Source organism: Xiphophorus hellerii, chromosome 21 (genome assembly GCF_003331165.1).
Source record: "Xiphophorus hellerii strain 12219 chromosome 21, Xiphophorus_hellerii-4.1, whole genome shotgun sequence".
Lineage (NCBI taxonomy): Eukaryota > Metazoa > Chordata > Actinopteri > Cyprinodontiformes > Poeciliidae > Xiphophorus > Xiphophorus hellerii.
In genome coordinates this window covers 10,468,800-10,490,365 of record NC_045692.1, presented here as the reverse complement: position 1 = coordinate 10,490,365, position 21,566 = coordinate 10,468,800, and the positions used below count along the sequence as shown (strand labels likewise).

Here is a 21,566-nt window from a genome sequence, read left to right as displayed (position 1 = left end):
CGAGTAGGTGAACTTTGACCCCTGCTAACCCCCCTTCAACATGCTCCAAAACTCACCAATTTGATAACTTTAAATCAAACATGCCTTATGATCAGACTGACCGAGTTTGAAGCCGATCAATCGAAATCCCTAGGAGGAGTTCGATCAAATACGAAGGCTGTAAACGTCAAAATCGAGGAAAAAAATGGACGTTCAATACAAAATGGCCGACTTTCTGTGATAGTTGGCTTATAACATTAAATGTAAGTTCTGAGTGTTTTGGTGAGCTCTACAAGTGTACCAAATTTCATGTCTCTACGATGAAGTACGTTCATACCATTGTGTCAACAGAAAATTGCTAGTTGCCGCCGTTCAGCAATTTTTTTTGCGATTTTTGCGACAACCTTAAAATTCAAAATTTTTAAATTTTCTAGTCGCGACCGCCAAGTTTGGTGAGTTTTTGAATATGATAAAGCCCCCAAAAAGGCGCCTCTTTGGGGGGGCAGAATCGTAATAATAATTAAAGCTGCGAGCAGCCTCGGGCGGCCCTCGCAGCAAGCGCCGCTCCGGCCTATTGGCCACCGCGGGGGTTCCAGCCACCGCAGAAGCTCTCGCACGATTTCCAGAGCCGCAGCCAACTCCCCACCACAGAAGCTCTGCCGCAGTTTCCAGCACCGCCGCCCACTAGCCACCGCAGAGGCTGTCGCGCATTTTCCACGCCCGTCCACCAGGCGACATGCGTGAATGCGTTCGGCAGCGCTCCCCGACCACTGTCAAAAAATCTGGTGCAGATCGGTCGATGCCTCGAGGAGACACAGCCGATGTATTAACTTAGGGGGCGCAGTGGAGCCAAATTACATCTCAAACTCGTTGGGCTCTTTAGAGGTGAACAAAGATCATACATATCCAGTTTGGCGCCAATCGGATGATCCGTGTGTGATTTAGAGCCAAACGTATGCATATGGCGAGGGACTGATGTTCGCCATTTGGCCACGCCCACACGGTTCAGCCAGCAGCGAGCATTGACAGAGTTTATCATCCGAATCATCTTGATTAGGTCAAGAGAGCCATAAACAGAGCTTTCCAAGGAAAAAAATGGCACTTCCTGTTCCGAGGGGGCGGGGCTTAGATGACGTCATAATGTGATGACGTAGGATTGACGGGCAAGCCTCCAGGATCACTCAGGCCAAGTTTGATGCAGCTCGGTCAAAATATGTGGAATGTAGAGGCAAACGTATACGAATGGCGTTGCCGCCATTGAAAACTCTTGGCACTTTAAAGCAAGCGAGATCAACTTCCTATCTGTCATCCAACACAGAATCACCTTGGTTAGGTCGAGAGCCATAGATGAAAGTTTCCAAGGAAAAATATAGCACTTCCTGTTCTGAGGGGGCGGGGCTTAGATGACGTCATAATCTGATGACATAGAATTTTCAGACATCACACCAGCATCACTCAAGCCAAGTTTGGTGCAGCTCGGTCGAAACATGTGGAATCTAGAAGCAAAAGTATGGCATCGGCGTTACAGGTCACTTCGCCACGCCGCCACGCCCAGCTGCTATCTCAAAGCCGGTCAGGGTTGGAAACCTCAACACACCAACATGTCTTCTGTCTCTGGACACAGGTTCATGTTGATTAGGTCAAAGGGCTAAGAGAGCGACCGTTCACAGTAAAACATGACACTTCCTGTTCTCAGGGGGCGTGGCCTACGTGATGTCATCATTTGACCATATGGTATTGTAGGCCACCTGATGACGATCAATCACTGAAAGTTTGGAGTCTCTGTGAGTTTTTGTGTTAGAAATACCAATTTTTCATTTTTTCCTGTGTATTACAAAATCGAAGAATTTCATCTGCAGGGCAATGCTGCCCTCTGGTGTCGAATTACTGAAATAATGAAACTATTTCAGTGGCCAGCAGAGGGCAGCATTGCCCTACAAACGACGAACATGTACTGTTTATTATGTAATTACACAGAAGATCTCTCTAATTCATTCTGAGGGGGCGGGGCTTAGATGACGTCATAATATGATGACATAGCATTGTCAGGCATCACAACAGCATCACTGAGGCCAAGTTTGGTGCAGCTCGGTCGAAACATGTGGAATCTAGAAGCAAACGTATGGCATCGGCGTTACAGGTCACTTCGCCACGCCGCCACACCCAGCTGCTTCATCGCAGCCGGTCAGGGCTTGAATCCACAACACACCAACATGTCTTCTGTCTCTGGACACAGTTTCATGTTGATTAGGTCAAAGGGCTAAGATAGCGACCGTTCACAGTAAAACATGACACTTCCTGTTCTCAGGGGGCGTGGCCTAAGCGATGTCATAATTTCACCACAGGGTATTTTAGGACACCTATTGTTGATCAATAACTGAAAATTTGGTGTCTCTGTGAGTTTCTGTGCAGGATATATAAGAGTTTCGTGTTTCATGGCGAGTAGGTGAACTTTGACCCCTGGTAACCCCCCTTCAGCAATCTCAGACAGTCACCAATTTGATAACTTTAAATCAGACATGCCTTATGATCAGACTGACCGAGTTTGAAGCCGATCAATCGAAATCCCTAGGAGGAGTTCGATCAAATGCAAAGGCTGTAAACGTCAAAATCGAGGTCAAATGAACTTCAATCTAAAATGGCCGACTTCCTGTTGGGTTTCGACCATGGCTGTAATAGACTTTTTTGTACGTCCTGACAAGATACACATGTGTACCAAGTTTCGTAATTCTAGGTTAAAGCATGGCTTAGGGCTGTTCATTTAAAATACTCTAGGGGTCGCTATAGAGAAATTAGGCCACGCCCACCAAATTTTGTTATGAATTCCTGTCGGTGGGTGGATAAGGATCCATCCTAGTGAGTTTGGAGCAGCTGGGCCCGAAATTGTGGAATTCAGAGCCAAACGTATGGCAACGGCGTTACAGGTCACTTCGCCACGCCTCCACGCCCACCTGCTATGTCAAAGCCGGTCAGGGTTGGAATCCTCAACACACCAAGATGTCTTCTGTCTCTGGACACAGTTTCATGTTGATTAGGTCAAAGGGCTAAGATAGCGACCGTTCACAGTAAAACATGACACTTCCTGTTCTCAGGTGGCGTGGCCTAAGTGATGTCATCATTTGACCATAGGGTAGTGTAGGGCACCCGATGACGATCAATCACTGAAAGTTTGGTCCCTCTATGTGTTTTTGTATAGGAAATATAAGAGTTTCGTGTTTCATGGCGAGTAGGTGAACTTTGACCCCTGCTAACCCCCCTTCAACATGCTCCAAAACTCACCAATTTGATAACTTTAAATCAAACATGCCTTATGATCAGACTGACCGAGTTTGAAGCCGATCAATCGAAATCCCTAGGAGGAGTTCGATCAAATACGAAGGCTGTAAACGTCAAAATCGAGGAAAAAAATGGACGTTCAATACAAAATGGCCGACTTTCTGTGATAGTTGGCTTATAACATTAAATGTAAGTTCTGAGTCTTTTGGTGAGCTCTACAAGTGTACCAAATTTCATGTCTCTACGATGAAGTACGTTCATACCATTGTGTCAACAGAAAATTGCTAGTTGCTGCCGTTCAGCAATTTTTTTTGCGATTTTTGCGACAACCTTAAAATTCAAAATTTTTAAATTTTCTAGTCGCGACCGCCAAGTTTGGTGAGTTTTTGAATATGATAAAGCCCCCAAAAAGGCACACGAAGAGGTGGGAAGAATCGTAATAATAATAATAATAAACAGTACAGATACAATAGGCCTTCGCAGCGCTTTGCTGCTCGGGCCTAATAAGAAACAGTACAGAAACAATAGGCCTTCGCAGCGCTTTGCTGCTCGGGCCTAATAAGAAACAGTACAGAAACAATAGGCCTTCGCAGCGCTTTGCTGCTCGGGCCTAATAATAATAAACAGTACAGATACAATAGGCCTTCGCAGCGCTTTGCTGCTCGGGCCTAATAAAACAGTACAGATACAATAGGCCTTCGCAGCGCTTTGCTGCTCGGGCCTAATAATAATAAACAGCACAGATACAATAGGCCTTCGCAGCGCTTTGCTGCTCGGGCCTAATAATAAACAGCACAGATACAATAGGCCTTCGCAGCGCTTTGCTGCTCGGGCCTAATAATAATAAGAAACAGTACAGAAACAATAGGCCTTCGCAGCGCTTTGCTGCTCGGGCCTAATAAAACAGTACAGATACAATAGGCCTTCGCAGCGCTTTGCTGCTCGGGCCTAATTATAATTATTGAGCACTTGCTGTTGGGTTTGGCAGGAAACAAAACATGACGTGATGTCAGCCAAAGTTTTCCCTTGTGGGTGCACATAGTTTTGTTTTCATTTCTTTCTATTTTGGTCAAGAGTTGATATGACAATTATGTTTCTTTTTTGTCATATTTTATCAGCAGCTATGAAGACTAAGATGAATATTCCCATATGACAGTCCTGTCAGTACCACAATAAGGAAGCTGTCTCGGTATGTTATGCTTACCATTTTTTTATTTTTAAGGTCGTCGTGCTCCACACCTTTTGTGGGTTTCATCCAGTTACTAGAGCGCTCTCTCTGTCCAACTTGTAGAACAGTCAGTTTGTGTTTTCTGCTTTGAATATACAGTTTTAAACTTCTGACCTGACATCCAAAGGACACCAAGAACCTGACACCCAAATGATGCCAACACAGCAAACTCCCAACATAACAGGAGAACACTCTGAAGTACTGACCATCCTACATGAGGACCAAACTGGGATTCTGGTTTTTTTGCAGTCCATTTTTGTCAGATCAATAATAAACTATGACAGATACTAATGGATATGTTATGCTATTTTGTTTTAAATAAAGACAGTCAGATAATGCTACATATTTTTGTCCTGAAGGTTTGTTCGGCTATAAGGATAAAATTAAATAATTGTGTTTCTGGTTAATGTTATCTTTTTATGAGAATCTCATGAAAGTCAATCCCTTTTCACAACAGGTAAGGTTACAAATAAACAAGGTTTATTTGTGATGCAGGCAGTAACTATGGTAATTATTTGCATGTTGCATTTGCCTATGAGGCTCTCCAGCTTCAGGCACTAGTTATTCTATTAGAAGCCCCATAAGTAGATGAGAATGCTTAACACATACTGCATGCAACAGCTAATTTAATTTTATTGTACGAGTCTGGCACAGAACAAGATGAACACATGCAAGGCAGTCTTTGCATGTTGAGAAAGTTGACAGAAAATATGTTTTGGCGTATCTGCAACTAATAATGTAAAGGCAGGTATCGCAAGGATACCTCTCTTTCCTAATGATTATTCTGCAGTTGTAGTTTGTTTGACTTCTGACCTGCAGGTGGCCTGAAGAAAGGGGTGTTTTATTACACCAGGTCCATCACAACCGGTCTGTCACAATATTACCTAGCCCTTTCAATCGATCGTCATCTGTCAATTGAAAGGGTTTTCTTGACCTAAAGCACTGATCAAGCTGCCAAGATAACTGACCCACAAAACCAGTCTGAAGACTGCGGCCCTCAAGGGGTTGGGCAGGAGCAGAAAGCTAGGATCTCGAGATCAACTGACTACTACAGCCAGGTTCTGAGCTAACATTAGCGAGCTAGTGAGTTATTTTTTATGTGATACCGCAGTAAAGACAGGGTTGGCAACCTGCTACTGGTAGCATCAAGATGAGCTAACGCTACTTACTCAGTGGTCCTCCAGGTCCGAGCACCTGGTCTTTGGCAGGTGGAGTGCCGCTTTGTCGCTCGAAGTTGCCAGGGTTGGAGAAATAATCCCTTAGCCGCGGAAGCTCCCTGCCTGCTTCCAGCAGTTCAGTGTGAAACTCCAGGGCCGTAAGAATGTACTGGTCCCGCAATAGCTGAGCAGCGATAACATCCACAGACACCCGCGTCTCCACACCGCCTGCCATAGTGGATGTGGCCGCGGCCGAAACCGACATGCCCTCACCGCTGGGGCTTGTCCGGTTGCTAGACAGCAGCAGTGTCGGAGGCTCGGCATCTGCAGGTAGAGAGAAGGCATTGCCTGGCGGTGGACCTGGCGCCCCCTCGCTCGGGCTTCTTTCTGTGTCAACCGTCTCATTGGGACGTCGTTCTGCTTCTTCATCAGAATCACTGACATCAAATGGGTTGACCGACGCCATTTTTCCAATATATATTTATATATATAAATAAATATATATATATATTAAATCCAGGAAGGCTAGGCTAATCAGAGAGCCGTCTTCCTGAATGGATACTGATGTGTATGGCTAGAGGGGGGAGGAATGCGACATTACGATTGGCTAAATCTTGGAGACGTCTTCTTAAAGCCCGCCCTATTAATGGAATGTTGAAAAGTGATTGGATATTATAGCTGGGCAGGGCATGGTTGTTAGATGACAGCTCATGCTAGCTAATGTCATGTCAAAAATGGAAAATGCAACTTATGTAAATAAAGATGTTTATTTTTCTGCTCGTCGAGTGCTTAAGCAAATACAAAAATTACGAGCTAATAATTGTTGTACCGTCTTAATTTAGAAAACCTGCTGAAATTAAATTAGATATCTTTGAACTACATTACCCACAATGCAAGTTCCGGCACATGCGTTAAGAGTCAACGCCGAAGTCACAACAAGGAAGTAAATTCTTGTGCTGCCTGTATTTCTTGTAGTAATCTTGTTACAAAGAGGGATCGTTGGTTTTGTAAAAGCATCCACTTAAAGATTATGTGATCTTCTTTCGAAACAGCAGCTTTAATCAGCCTGCTTCTTTGGATATGTTTCGGTGGCTCATTTACGAAGTTAAAATTTAAGGAAACATTTGTTTTGAATGGGTAATTCTTTTTTTTTTTTGATCCCCCATATACTATCCAAAGCACTCCTTAAAGCACTTTATGTCAGGATCAAGTTGACGTTATATACAGGTAAGACTTACAACTCCACTGTCTCAGATCTAGCAGATTTTATAGTACACATGAAATATGAAGGAAAAACTGTCACCATTAAAATGCCACAATTTTTTTAGGTTTTTAATGTGCTTGACGTTTGGCAGATTGGCTAGTGGCATATGGTGAACGGATTAGTCCTTTTACTAAGCCTTTCTGTAGCAGATACATTGACTTAGCCAGTCTAATTGTAAAGCTGATATGTTTTCTATTTGAATTCTCTTTGCAAACTTTATTTTTAGCTCACTATATTTACTATATTTACTTTCAATATAATCTTTACCCCTAGCTTTCTGTTTTTATGCTTTTTCACTTTCCTTCATATCAGGAAACCTCAGCATTGACCTGTAAAGGGCGGGCAGTCTTCAATCAAAATGAAGATGATCACCTTTTTCCTGATAGGACTAACAGTCCATGTAGTTTTCTTCCTATCCATATTTGACATCTACTTCACATCTCCTTTGGTCCACGGCATGACACCCCAGTCCACGCCGCTGGCACCCCCTGCCTCCCGACTGGTGTTAGTTGTGGCTGATGGCCTCAGAGCTGATAGTCTCTTCACGCTGCTTCCCAACGACTCAAGTAGAACTCCATTCCTAAGGTTGGGAAACTGATTAGGCAATGAAGTTGAACACACTTTGTTTTTATTTTCTTTAAATAGACTTAAACTTATTTTTACCATCAGAACCATAATAGAGGAGACTGGTACCTGGGGTGTCTCTCATACACGTGTACCTACTGAGTCTCGGCCTGGTCATGTTGCTTTGATCGCAGGCTTCTATGAAGATGTCAGTGCAGTTGCTAAAGGTAGGTGTTTGTTGGGATTTTCCAAGAATACATCTTTCTAGGATTTTTGCATTGTTTCTTTATTAGAGTCATTAACATCTTCTTTGCATATTTTCAGGTTGGAAGGAGAATCCAGTAGAGTTTGATTCAGTGTTTAATGAGAGCAGAAGCACCTGGTGCTGGGGGAGCCCAGATATCCTCCCAATGTTTGCCAAAGGTAGTCAACAAGTTCCCACTCAGGGTGAAAAAATATGAAATACGATTTTATTATTTATCAAGTCAAAAATAAGTAAAAAGAAAAGAGAAAGCTGAGCATGGAAAATGCTATTGAGTTTCCAGAATTTGTTTGTTATTCTTTCACTTATAAGATACAATTTCTTTATATTGATTTAAATGTAGATGACGTCTTGTAACTTTGATATATTAAGTACGCAAGTTTTTTTCAACTTATTGATAATTTTGGGCCTTGAGTAAATGCACACTAATTGAAAAAACTGTTTAACGTTTTTTTTTGTTTGTTTTGTTTTGTTTTTTTCCTGCTTTGTTTAGATAGAAAAAACACAAAACAAACTAGGATTTATAGAATGATTATTGATTTTAAATTAGAATATTGCATTTTGAAATGGCATTTTTTGGAGTATTTGTGTGAGTCAATCACAAAAATGATCATTTATTGTTATGAACACAGTGAACCACTAACCTCTCAAGAAAAAAAAATACTTATAACAACAATAATAATAACAAATCTATTATTGTTTATTTTCACATAATCTCTACATGTTTCTCTTCATTTTCTGTATTGTTAAATAATAACATTGCTCATTTGCTACTCTGGGTTCTTTTAGGTGCAACTGGTGACCATGTTTATACCCACACATACCCAGCAGAGGAAGAGGACTTTGCTTCCACAGATGCATCCAGGCTGGACACCTGGGTTTTCACTCAAGTCAAGGTACGGTTGTTGAAATGTTGATAGGAAAGATAACTGCTGCAATTTACTGTATATATCTATGCCAACTAATTAAGTCTGCAAATTTAGAGTTTTTATGTATGTGCAGAGACAAGACATCTCATGGGGTGAAATGTTCATGGTATTTTCTTTGAATAATAATAATAACAACTTCTATGCTTTCTAGATAAGACAGAGTCAGTGTATGACAATGCTGTTCTTGATATCAATTAGAAGTCTAGCATTCTTAAAATAACTATGTTTCTGTTTAAACTTTGTGACAGTCCTTCTTTCAAGCCGCAAAGACTAACTCCACTCTAAAAGCCACTCTGCTTGAGGATAAGAACATCTTCTTTCTGCATTTGCTTGGCATTGACACTAATGGGCATGCTCACAGACCAATGTCACAGTAAGTAGGTTATATTGAGTTGGGGTGTTTCTCTTCTGGCTTTTGGGATTACATTTATTGAACTTTAATTGCATATTTTTAAAAGTTAACAATCCCTCATGAGACATTATTTTTGTCTTTCTCTTTGTGTTTTCTACAGGGAATACCTGGATAATATTGCCCTGGTAGACACTGGTGTAGCTGAGGTTGTGTCTTTGATAGAGGACTTCTTTGGCCATGATGGGAGAACTGCCTATGTGTTTACCTCTGATCATGGCATGACAAACTGGGGTAAGAGTTTTGTACAGGCTTAGTTTCGATGTCTGCTACCTAAGTAAGAAGAATAGGTATTCATCTACTACAGTTTTCCTCTTCTAGGTTCCCATGGTGCAGGCCATCCTTCTGAAACGCTCACACCATTAGTGGTGTGGGGAGCTGGAGTTAACAAGGCCCAGAGAGTCACAGAACCCCAGCCATATGAGGATGGATACTTAAAAGGTATATCAAGGTTATTATCAGTTTTTGAAAATGTATGCTTGATTTCATAGAAGCCATTGTTTTTCTTGTTGGTCTCCTTTCCAGATTGGAACTTGGAGCATATTCATAGAGCTGATGTAAATCAGGTGAGAAGAATGCAAAAAAAATATTGCTTTTGTGTGCATACCCCTTGAACTCTTTACATTACAACCACAGATGTTAATATGTTCTATTGGAGTGTTATGTTATAGACCAGTACAAGTTAGCACATGGTTGTAAAGTGAAATAAAAATGACACAACATTTTCTTTTAAAGTTAAAATCTTAAAAGAAAATGTGTCTATAAATGTGACCACTGCCCTTTACTCTGTTATTTATAAATAAAATCCAGTGCCTTAAGAAGTCGTAAGACCACTTGTGTGTAATTCAATCTCAGTAAAAAGCTGTTCTGTGAAGGCTTTAGAGGTATAATGGAGAACATTTGGAAACAAACAGCATCATGAAGACCAAGGAACACAAGAGACAAGTCAGTTTGAGGAGAAATTGAGAACAGGTTTTAGATTAGGCTTTAATTTTCTTTTTAATCTTTTAAGTTTATTTATTGGGGGGGCAGGGGGGGGAATAAATATATATATATATATATTTGTACAGAAATAAAAAAATGAGTTAAGTATTAAAGCATCCAAGTTTCAAAAGACCAGTTTCTACCAGTAACACCTGTGGTTGCTCTAAAAAAGCCTCCAGCCTACAAATAAATAGAAATATGAACACATCCCAATGTAGCATTTCATTGAGTGCTAATCCAAACTGCAAATGTAAAACAGCATAGTAACAAGTACGAACCTAATGCGCCATTCCTGTCTAACTAAACTACAACTCAGGGGAAGGAAAACATTAATAAGAGAAGCAGCCATCAGCAAAACTAACAGTGCTCATCTCCCTGGTAGACAAAAGATTAGCATCTGTAACAACAATAAAAGAGAGCTCTACAAAATGTTGATTCGGGAGACCAAATACAAATGCACACTACCATTTTCAGATTTTTATTTAAAGCAGAGCTTTGTTCTGGTCTGTCTGACAAAATTATACCGTAATTTGTAGAAATAATTATTGTAATTTGATAAGGTCAAGTTGTGTAAACAGTTTTGCAAGTTTGTTTTGTTTATTTATTTATTTTTTATTACAGGCTGATATTGCTCCACTCATGGCTTCGCTCCTTGGTTTGCCCATTCCAGTTAACTCTGTTGTAAGTCAGTGGATAATCATAATAATGATAAAATATATAACATTTTCAAAACATACTACATCTTCAGTGCATTACTTAGCTTTCCTGAAAGAGAATCGTCTACTCATACTTAAACAAATAGTAATATAATGTAATGTTTAACTACTCTAGTTCTGATTTTGAGACGTGAAAGCGACATGGTTTTGTATGTGTGTGTGTTTCCAGGGTGTGATGCCTCTCCTCTACCTTAACAACAGTGACCAGTTCAAAGCTGAAAGCATGTACACTAATGCCATCCAAGTATTGGAGCAGTTCAAGGTATCATAGCATGCATTTCTGCTGTATACTAACTGCCATGTCGCAAAATGTGAGACTTTTGTAATGCTGTCATTGATACACAGCTATTACACAACGGTCTTTTTTTTTCTTCAATAGATGAAAATGATCCAGAAAAAAGAGACAACCCTACCTTTTCTCTTCACACCATTCCAGTGAGTATAATACACAAAGCATTACAAGTAATGCATTACAAGTTAGCTTGTTTTTATCATCAGTTCAGCAGGTCAGTAATTTGAAGTTGTTGTTTTTTTTTCCCCCCCAGACTCCTGACTGAATCAAAGCAAGCAGAATTCATTCGCAGGGCCCGGATACTGATACAGTTAGAAAAGTATAATGATGCTGTAAGTATCAGAGAATTGATTAAACTATGTTTAAATTTAATCAGGAAATATTAGATGGACATCAAAATGGTTTTGGGTTTTGATGTTTTATCCCTTCAAAAACTACAAACTGCTGTGAAATCCATAACTGTGTTTTCTTTTTTTTCAATAATTGTGTGGTAATATTATAGTTTTTTTTTTCCTTCCTTACGTAATCACTCCATTTGATTCCCGTATAATTTCCATCTCTTGCCAGATCTCTCTGTGCCAGTCTCTGATATCCCTGTCTTTAGAGGGCCTGGTCTACTACCACACCTACGACAGGTTCTTCCTGGGTTGCAGCGTGGTGCTGGGCTTTATAGGCTGGACGTCATATGTCATCTTGGTTATACTGAGGACTCACGCTAGCCTCATTCGGTATCCCAACCTTGCTAAACAAGTGAGGATAGCAGAGTCCTCTCACAAAAAGAGGTTTACAACTCTTGCCTGTCTTGTTAAACTGGTATTGCACTTGTGTGTGTGTGTGCGTGTGGGCGTGTGTGTGTGTGTGTGCGTGTGCAGAATCCCAATCAGAATTTGGCCAGGATTTGTGTTGCTGTGGCCGTGGTGATCACTCTGTTCCTGCTTATCCAAAGAAGTCCCATTACATACTATATATACTGCTTGCTGCCAGTTCCTGTGTGGTACTCTGCTTTAAAAGAGTAAGTAAGACATTTAAAAATAAATGTAACTAGATTAGTGTTTGCACCTTTCATAATGTAAGTGTAAATTGCGCAAAGTTTCTGTGTGGACCACACTCACATTTGAGTAATCGCACAAGAAACCAAAATACACTCAGACATATTTATTTAGGTGTCATTTAGTTCCTTTGAGGTTGTGGTTGTTTTTTTTTCCTCTGCAAATGGCTAAGAATATTCTAATTTTCTGCCTCCTCTTCTTGACAAATGAAATATTTTCTTCCTGTTTAGGTCTGGAGCTCTGTCAGATCTGATCCGATCAGCTCCCTCTCTGCCACTCTGGAAATGTTTGGGCTATTTTGTGCTGGTTGCATTTGGGATCGAGTTGCTTGTAAGTCTCTTCAGTCCAACCCAGATCTGTTCAATCCAACTTGTAACTAGTGCGTGGGGGTTTTTGTGTGCAGTCTGACAACAGTCTGTATCTTTTATCACTGATTGTCATTTGCTGCCCCCAGGTGGTGAGTTTCTTTCATCGCTCCATGCTGACTGTAGGCCTGGCTTTCCTTTCGCTGTGGCCACTCCTGTCGGGACTTTTTGGCAAAGCCAAGGTAACTAGAAGATCATATTTGTGAGGACCAATAAAAGTTAGTGATTAGATCATGGAATACTGTTCAGGATTTTGTTTTCTAGAATGATAAACACATATTCAAACAAATATAGCAACAACATGAGGTTGGTTGTGAAGTCGTTTGCGGGTTGAGAATGTTCTCACTAAAATGTTGAAACCAAAACCAATCCTACGGTTTTATTTTTTCACACACAAAAAAACAAAACAGAAAAACATCATTTTATAGCGGAGAATATCATGGATTTTGTCTTTCCAGGATATACAGTTCTGTATATCCTGGAAAGACATCCATTGATGTGGATAAATAAAATGAGCGTCTCTGCATTATGATATGTTTTGAAGTAGACGTAAATAGTCAGAGTAGATAGAACAGCCTTTTGTTTCTCGGAATTTACACATTTACATACCAGGAAAAACTAAATATAATCTGGTCTTTCCCAGGTTCTAAAATTATTCATATCTAACTCCAAGTTTGCAATTTAGTTATTAAACTGAAATGAAAATCTTGTGTGTAGCAAATTAATCAAACCTCTGCTTTAATTCAAAAGATTTTGAAGAACAATTGCTGTTATTCAAACACACACGATCATTTTATAATGATCAAGCGTGATCATCTAAATAAAAGCAATTTGCTGACATGTAGCACAAATATGTGCATTAACAAAATGCCAAGGCTAGAATTTATCAGCAATGACCACAGAGAAGCATTTATTGTTGCCCAACAAATCTGGTAATGATTGCAAGTTTATTTCCAAACAATTTTATGTCCAACATTCAGCAGTAACAAAAAAAAAAATAATAATTTAACTGGAAAACATTTGAGGTAGTTCCCAATCTTTCTGGAAGTGGACATTTTAGCTGATTCAGATTGTGATGTTTTGAGAAGATGCCACATCTTAGACTTTACAGGCTTCAGTTAGCGTAACATACAACATAGCCAACAATACAATTAGAAGAAAAAAAAAAACAAGTATGGCAGCAAAAACTATTACATTTCTGGAATAGTTTCTTTAGAAAGACAAGATTAGAGTAGAGACAAAAGTCTCTACTCTAAAAGACATTTGTTCTTAATTCACTCCCCCGTGTTTGGTGAATTTAAAAACCAAGATATTACCACAAACACCTCACAGCTACACATTGCACCATGGAAACATCGAGTCAACAAGTAACTTCTCTTTATGTCATAGTTTTCTGTAGTGATATTTGAGTCCATGTGTCAAATAGACGAAGCTTCGAGAAAACTTTCTTTGAACACAAAAGTAACCTGAAACGTCTCAGCAACTCTGTTCCAAAATGGACGAAAAAGAGTTTTGTTAAAAGAACGTGAACTTTTTAAAAGCATTTCATATCTTTAGTCACTCTGACCTCGAAAGCTATTAATACCTCAGTTCTTGTAGAAATACAGAAGTCTGATGTTTCAGTTTTCTAAAGTCCAAATTGCTACTAGATTACTCCAGATTACTAATTTTTGTAGCAATTGTTTTGTGCAAGTTTGTTAAGCAAAATTTCACTGCTTAATCCCCCCTATCACCTCTGTTTGTGGTTGTTGGCTGTTTTCCTGTGTAGCTTCGCTCAGTGAGCTGGTTTCTTGGCTGCCTGTGCTTGGCTGTTTTCCCCCTGCTGCCCGTTGTGGGCAGAGAGCCTAACCTACATCTGGTGTGAGTACTTCCTTTATTTGCTTACATTTATCAGAACATTTGCCACTGCATCCTATTACTTTCCTACTCAGAAATGAAATGTTATCACATGCAGACATTTGTTTTCTTGTTGCTCTAGTTCTTTCAGTTCCTGAAATGAAACATTTACAGCACTTCTGACAGGTCACAATAAAAAAAAAAAAAGTAAGATTGTTTTTGTTTTGGATTTAAAGACATAAGATAAGGCGGCCATAGATCATTACTGTATTTGCTTATTGAAGTTGTGTAAGAATAACTTCTTTAAAACTAAGCGAAAAGCAAGTGAAAATGCATTAACTTCCCTCTTCCCAGGTATAGAAAATGCATCATCATTTTAAGTAGAAGTTGGGGGTGAAAGTCGGGGGAAACGGTTGCAAGAATGTATTTCTTCTGTAGGGCAGAGGTTTGAAGTTCTTTCCTCTATAAACTTTTTTTTTTAATCTTATTAGCTTTTGTTAGCATTGAATTCAAATATTCCAATATATCTTCTGAAACACAGAAAAAAAAAAAACTCAATATGTGTTCAAATTCAGGTGAATTCCCCATTTTAAGGATTTTGAGAGATAATTATTATTAATGCAGATATTTTTGAAGCACTCTGCACAGAGTTTAGCAGGATCTCTTGACTCTCCTCCATAACACTTTTGATTTTCAAAAACAAACAAAAGAAAGTTTGAAATGTAACCGGTAGAAATTTTTTTTAGGCATAATTTCTAACTCCCGATTCCCTGATTCACAGTAAAAGCTTTCCACTACATCCATATGCTTAACTAAGGCTGTGTACCTTAAAGGGTAAATGCAGTAAAGCTTAGTTTCTGTTCCTTCAGTACCTGTGCAGGCCTGCTTACTCTCTTCACTTCGGCTTGTTACCTCTGGTCATCATGGCGGAGGACACCGCTGCACACAAGCGACAGAAGGCAATTTTTCAGTCAGGTAATTGTTTGCTTTTCCAGATTCGGGTGTTATTTTTTTCTTCTCAACAATTGCTAAGAGATGTATTGCTTGTCAACCCTAACAGATGATCCATCTCGCGGTGTGTTTGTATGTGCCATCGCTCACACATTCCAGCCTGCAACAGAAACAAGGCCTGCCCCTTATAAATCAGATCATCAGCTGGAGCACATTAGGTTGGTGGATGAAAGACTTTTCTCAATGTCAGAAAAATCCACTGTAAGATATTATTTGAAATGTATGTTTTCATTGGAAACAGTGATCTGACAAGTGAGTATGCTGTCTATCTTTTTTTCAGCGTCTTCTATATTTGTTCCTCTTTTGAGCTCAACGCGTCTTTTTCACCGACTCCTCAGCATATTTTTGTCTCTCACATCCACTTACTTGCTTCTCAGTACTGGGTATGGCAAGATCATTTCAAATTGAGTTGTTATTTTGTAGCTTCACAGCTTCAGAAAATCTGCCAAATACAAATATTATTTCTGTTCTTTCCTACTTAGGTCAGAGGCCTTGTTCCCTCCTGTTTTGTCTTGGTTGATGTTTGTATGGATCAACATTGAACAGGAGGCCTTACTTGCTCAGGGTGACTCCAGAAGACAAGAGGTAGCATTAGAATACAGGTTATAATGAGAAAAATTTGGGGATGTGGGAGGAAGTCTGCTTTTTATTATTATTTGTGTCTATATTAACTACTATGCATCTTTTGCTTTCGCTAGTAGACTTAAAATATAAAAGAATATGACATTTAATTGTTCTTTACTCACTCTTACACAATGAATCAGACCAAAGCTTTCCTATTCAGTCAGTGAGAGCCCACAGGATCATGTCTGTCAGTATTCTTGCTATTGTACCTTTAAATAGTTGGTGAAAGATTTATTGAAAGATAATTTATTTTAGGATGTCATAAGTATAATTTGGTGTGAAATGTTGGTATTAATACCAGAACAAATGCAAAAGGCCTTGTGAAGATGCTGGCTGAAGCTGGTAAGAAACTGAGTGAGTCATTACTCACTGCGAAACAAAATCTGCAACAACATAGCCTGAATGACCATTCAGCTAGGAAATAGTCATTTCTCCAAAAGCAATATAAAACAGTGAAATTGAATACAGTGACAAATATTATTTTGTGTGATAGAACTAAAACTGAGTGTTTGGCTATAGTCAATCAAACAAGTCTTCCAAATGAACCATGACCCTAACCATGCAACCAGATAGTTACAAAGTCGTCTAAATACAACAAAGTTGAATGGCCCCTGCAAAGCCTTGATCTCAGTCATGGACAATTTGCCTGTGGAACTGAAAAGGACTGCAAGGAAGCACAAAAAATGGACCCCGTTACACTGTCTGGAGAAATGGGCTAAAAGTGTATGGATCACCTACAAAAGCCAGTTTGTTTCTCAAACTCTGTAGTTCATCTTTTAAAATTAAATATTTGTCAGTGAACATATCAGTGCCTCAGAATGACAAGTCCTGTCTCATTGTTTTTGGATAAAACAGTCAAATTGATTAGTCGTGTCAATATAGCAATGTAATCTGGAGGAATGTTCTGTAAACAATGGCTAAAGTTTTGATGACAAATATTGTAAATTGTAACTGTGGGAGATCAATAGCACTCCCGTTCCTCTTCTTGTCTCTGACTTTTGACCCTATCCAAATCCTTGTCCTTCCATTGCCATAAATGTAATATCATGTTGTGCTCTGGAATATTTCACTATGTAATTAACAGCTGATGGTTTATGAGATGCACCTTTGAGCTATTTCAGAAAGCTGGTTGGTCATTGGCTGAGCTAATGGTTCACACTTGTACCTCCATTGGAAAAAGTCAGGATTCACTGGGGAAATTTACTAATTCAGGACAGACTTAGAAAAAAATGTCTAATGGTAATGTGTAGCAATATGGTTGACCTACTATGACAACTTGTTCAAACATTTAGCACAGACATACAGTAAAATTATGCTTAAACGTTGTGGAGGTTTAGACTACTCCTATATAACACATTTTGATCCAGATATCATCAGGAGTTGGAAATGCAGGAAAAATCTGAGAATTGTACATAATCACTTGCAGAATGTCTAACATGATTTGCAACTTACTCAAAGGAGCAAGAAAACTGCTTTTTTGATGTGCACAAGTGACAATTTGATTTGAAGATTGAACAAGTAGATTTGAGATTCTGATCTAAGAAATGCACTAAAGCGACTGAGAAAAACTGAAATCAAAGAAAGCTTAATCTCTCTCTTCACCTGGTGTGTGTTGAACATAAATAATTGCTGCGATCAGTTTTCCATCCGCTACCAACAGAGGATGAATCAAGATGAATGTGGTTTAACAATTTCAATTTAAAGCAACTGCTGAAAGACCAGCAACTTGTAAACTTTAAGCTTTAAAATATCTTAGCACTGGTGTGCATGCGGCCAATAAATATGCTAGTGTGCATAATCATAGTCCATCTTTCAGGTAATCCACCCAATCTTTTAAAGATGAAAGGTTTAGAATTACAATATTATCCAGTTTAGGATGGAAAAGTTAACGTTGCCTCAAGCTTTTCACCATATTTCTTCTCCGATGGAACATTTGTTTACATATAAAGAGGCCGGAGTGGAAGTTGGAAACAGAATTAATGCGATGTATCACATGTTGTGAGAATATGGTGAATATAGTTTGAAGTCAGGTATTTCTGGTGGGAGATATTTCTGGTAGGAGATATTTTATCAGGTTTTTACTCAGTTGATCATGCACCAAATGCAAATTGATAGTTAAAAAATGCCCAAAAGTGGTTTCTAATTGTGTTTCTTTGTTTTCAGCTGTCTACAATTGATTTCTCAGCCAACATCGACATTACCAAAATCCGACAGCTGAAGCTGGATGACATCAGAAGATCATATTTTTTCGTATCCTTGGTATACTGTAATTGTTTGCAATTAAACCGCAAGAACTAACTGAGCTAGTAAATTGAGGTGCTTTATTCTCAGAAGGTTGTTAAAGGTAACCCTTATAAGCTTAGATAACCTTTGTAGAACTTTAGCAGCACCCTTATGTGTCTAAAAATAGTTAAATAATATGTTACATCCACATTACTTCAGTTTTTTCCCTATTATTTTCTTCAGGTATTTTTTATAATAACAGCTTTCTTTGGCACAGGGAACATAGCATCCATTAACAGGTAGGATAATATTTGTGTTTTTGAATGTACTTTTCTGTACTTATTTTTTGTTACAAATGACATGACGCTTGGATGGGATAGTTGTAGATGTGTTGTAGTTTTAGTGAACCTCTCTTGTGTGCTTAGTCTCATTAATGTTTGCTCTGTTAATGATGCCCTGTTGATCATTTAAATAGAGGAAGCAGAGTAGTGAACTGTGAAAATATATTTCCGTTTATGATGTACTTTAGTTTGTTTAGCTAACCCAGTCTCTAAAGGTTTTGAACCGACATTTTCTGTGAAGAATTTTGTCTGTAATTCATTTTCCAAAAGAATTACAGAAATGTGAAGTCTAAAAGCAACATATTAATGGTCTGCTGTTCTTCTCAAAACTGGTTATTTTTGAATGTTTCTGATTTACTGTAGCTCTGGTTTTGTTAGTAGTTACTGATGCTTCCTCTTTTTGCTGTTATCTAGTTTTGACCCAGCCTCCGTTTATTGTTTCCTCACTGTTTTCAACCCATTTATCATGGGGGGGCTCATGATGTGGAAGGTAGGTTACTCTACTCTAGATGTTTGTTATGTCATGTTGTGTGAACAACTTCATAATATTAGTCATTCCTCTTTACATTTCTCCATTAAAATGTAAAGAGAAACTCTCTTCAACGTATAGACAAACATGAAGTAGCATATCTTTGTGAAGCAGAGAGAAAAAGATTGAATGTGTGTTTTTTTACGCTCTTTTCAGCCCCACTGAGTCATTGCTTTGTAGTATTTTTTTTCCCCCTTCATTGCAATTACAACTGCAAATCTTTTGGAGCACGTTTCACATAGCTTTACATATTTTAAGGCTACATTTTTTTTCACCCCATTTTCCTTCAGACAGAGCTCAACCTCAGTCAGATTGATTGGAGAGTATTTGAGGACACCAATTTTCAAATCAAGGATTATTTTTGATCTGCACTAACTCCATGAGTTATCTTGGGGCGCATGGCTGCTTCTTTAATTAATGCTCGCTTGTTGTCAGTTTAAGTAGACAGGCATGCCTGGGTTGGTCTGCAGGTGTCTTGCACTTCCTTCCATTGTCAGATTATGGATTGAACTGTTCTCTGTTAAATGTTCACTGCAGCGGTGGTAGGAGTTTGCTCTTGAATTGATTGGTTGCCAATTCAATTCCTTCTCCATGTAGTGGAGCAAGAAGCTTAAGCCACCTTGCCTGCTGGTATTAATTAGAAGGGCAGATGATGTGATATAGCAGCCTTGCCCGACTGCCCGACCCAGGCTACAATCCAATAGCTTCCCATCATCAGCGTGTGAATGTGTGCGCCAATGGAAATGACTGATTTCATGTTGATTGTCTTTGATTAAGTTTCTTTAAATTGTCTTTTTTTCCCTCTCAGGTTATTATTCCATTTATCATAGTAATGTGTACCTTTGAGACCATCCAAGTTGCAACACAGCTCTCATCAAGAAGGTAATTTGATCTGATGGTTGTATTTGACATTTGTGCATGTTCAATTTTTCAGCATGAACAAATTATTATTCTGTTAAGAAATACAAAATACAAATTGTATCTATGTTGCTTCTGCAGTACATGGATATTGTTACAAATTTTGGTTCTTGTTCATGTTTTCTTTCCTTTTGATTTTTTTTTTCTTTTCTTCCTTTCCAGTTTATTCCTCATTGTCCTGGTTATATCTGATGTCATGGCACTGGTAAATTACTTGAGATAATATCAGACTTATGGGCAATTTAATTCACATTCTTAAAAGCCTTATTGGCTCAATACCCTTTCTGATTAATGTAAAATTTATGTGAACAGTACATGGTAAATGTTTAACTTCCTTGTCCTCAGCATTTCTTCTTCCTGGTGCAAGACTATGGAAGCTGGTTGGATATTGGCACAAGGTAAGTCCACAAGAACACAGTTTGTGTCGATAAAACACCAGCCAATCATTTCATATTTGCACAGATTGTTTCCACCTGTTCTTTGTGGTTTGTGACCTGCAATACACAGATTTACCTAAAAAAAACAATTTATATTTTTTTGTGTGCTACAGCATTAGTCACTATGTGATAGTGATGTCGATGACGATCTTCCTGATGCTGCTCAGCGTGGTCACACATGTTCTCACCTCAAAAAGACTCATCCTGTGGAACAGATCGAAGATGCACTTTCCTTAGATAAAAACTGATTCATGCCATCCAGTGTTGTAGGTTGTGTATGCCAAATATTTTGTATTTATTCTGTGTAGATATGCTTAATATACTTTTTATATAAATGCATAGGAGCAAGAATCAATTTTGCCAAGTCCCGTTTTTAGACCACCCTCTAAACACCCAGTGATTTTTTTCAGGTATAATCGTAAATTAAATAATAAATAATTGGACATACATGTTTTGGATATTTAACTACAAATTAATCATTTTAAAAAACTCTGGATTTGTGATTTTAAAGTTTAACACAAGCTTATGTTAAGGTACATAGAATTTAATAAAGGGAAAGGATGTTTTAACCTGTTGTTACATATTCACTAATAAAAAAGGAACCAGGAACTGATTTGTCTGTTTACTAGCTGATTTATACAAGATACAATTCGACAGTAATAGGTACATGTTGCATCAGACATGTAACCTTTACTAATATGTTTGGGGTATGTTAGCCAAAATAGACCTTTTTGAGTTTTATATCATGTTATTATGTTATTTCGTATGAGGGAATCACACACACACCCGGATTGTTGCTTTAAAGCTGAGTCTAAACACACAACTGAACACACAGCTGGATTTAAACTGGGACTGAATAATACACGGGCAGATGCTGCTAATTGGTGACTTCTGGATGCAATTGATCCGATTTTTATTTATAGCTTTCGGTGAAGGGAAAATGGTGTTGTAAACTTGAAAGACTAGATTTCAACATAAGTTTTTGGATTGAGCCAAACCAAACAAGAACTTCAAAACATTGAAAAATACAAACAAGCCCATCAGAAAGTTTATAGGATATTGATTGGTTTTCCCATTTAAATTATGAATAAACTGGTCTCAGCAGTTAGTGTGATAGCATATTTACACAACACTGAAATTGGGTCAATTCAGTGTTTCTCAACTCTCCACATG

General features: G+C 38.7%; 2 protein-coding genes across 9 annotated transcripts in view; one reads left to right on the top strand and one right to left on the bottom strand.

Annotated features, from left to right (window-relative positions):
* The window catches only part of relch (RAB11 binding and LisH domain, coiled-coil and HEAT repeat containing), a 51,174-nt gene extending 44,961 nt beyond the window's left edge, over positions 1–6,213 (bottom strand). For 3 of the 8 annotated variants that reach the window (XM_032551148.1, XM_032551145.1, XM_032551146.1), the window contains exon 1: positions 5,653–6,211. In XM_032551148.1, the coding sequence (XP_032407039.1) occupies positions 5,653–6,106 (454 nt within the window). In that variant the 5' untranslated portion in view covers positions 6,107–6,211. Of the gene's footprint in view, positions 1–5,652 lie in introns of all 8 variants that reach the window. The other 5 variants (XM_032551144.1, XM_032551149.1, XM_032551147.1 and 2 more) reach the window with 3 other exon arrangements.
* Positions 6,214–6,290: 77 nt separating this feature from the next.
* Positions 6,291–21,006, top strand: pign (phosphatidylinositol glycan anchor biosynthesis, class N). The gene is made up of 29 exons (XM_032551151.1): positions 6,291–6,867; positions 7,217–7,489; positions 7,574–7,695; positions 7,793–7,891; positions 8,520–8,626; positions 8,908–9,032; positions 9,172–9,302; positions 9,390–9,509; positions 9,594–9,634; positions 10,674–10,733; positions 10,938–11,030; positions 11,148–11,203; positions 11,314–11,392; positions 11,628–11,810; positions 11,933–12,072; positions 12,340–12,439; positions 12,564–12,656; positions 14,243–14,334; positions 15,180–15,285; positions 15,371–15,479; positions 15,602–15,704; positions 15,804–15,906; positions 18,109–18,195; positions 18,412–18,467; positions 18,924–18,999; positions 19,847–19,920; positions 20,119–20,161; positions 20,302–20,354; positions 20,507–21,006. Exons 2-29 carry the CDS (start codon positions 7,263–7,265, stop codon positions 20,628–20,630), a joined length of 2,802 nt encoding a protein of 933 aa, XP_032407042.1. The 5' UTR covers positions 6,291–6,867; positions 7,217–7,262; the 3' UTR covers positions 20,631–21,006.
* The last annotated feature ends 560 nt before the right edge of the window (positions 21,007–21,566 follow it).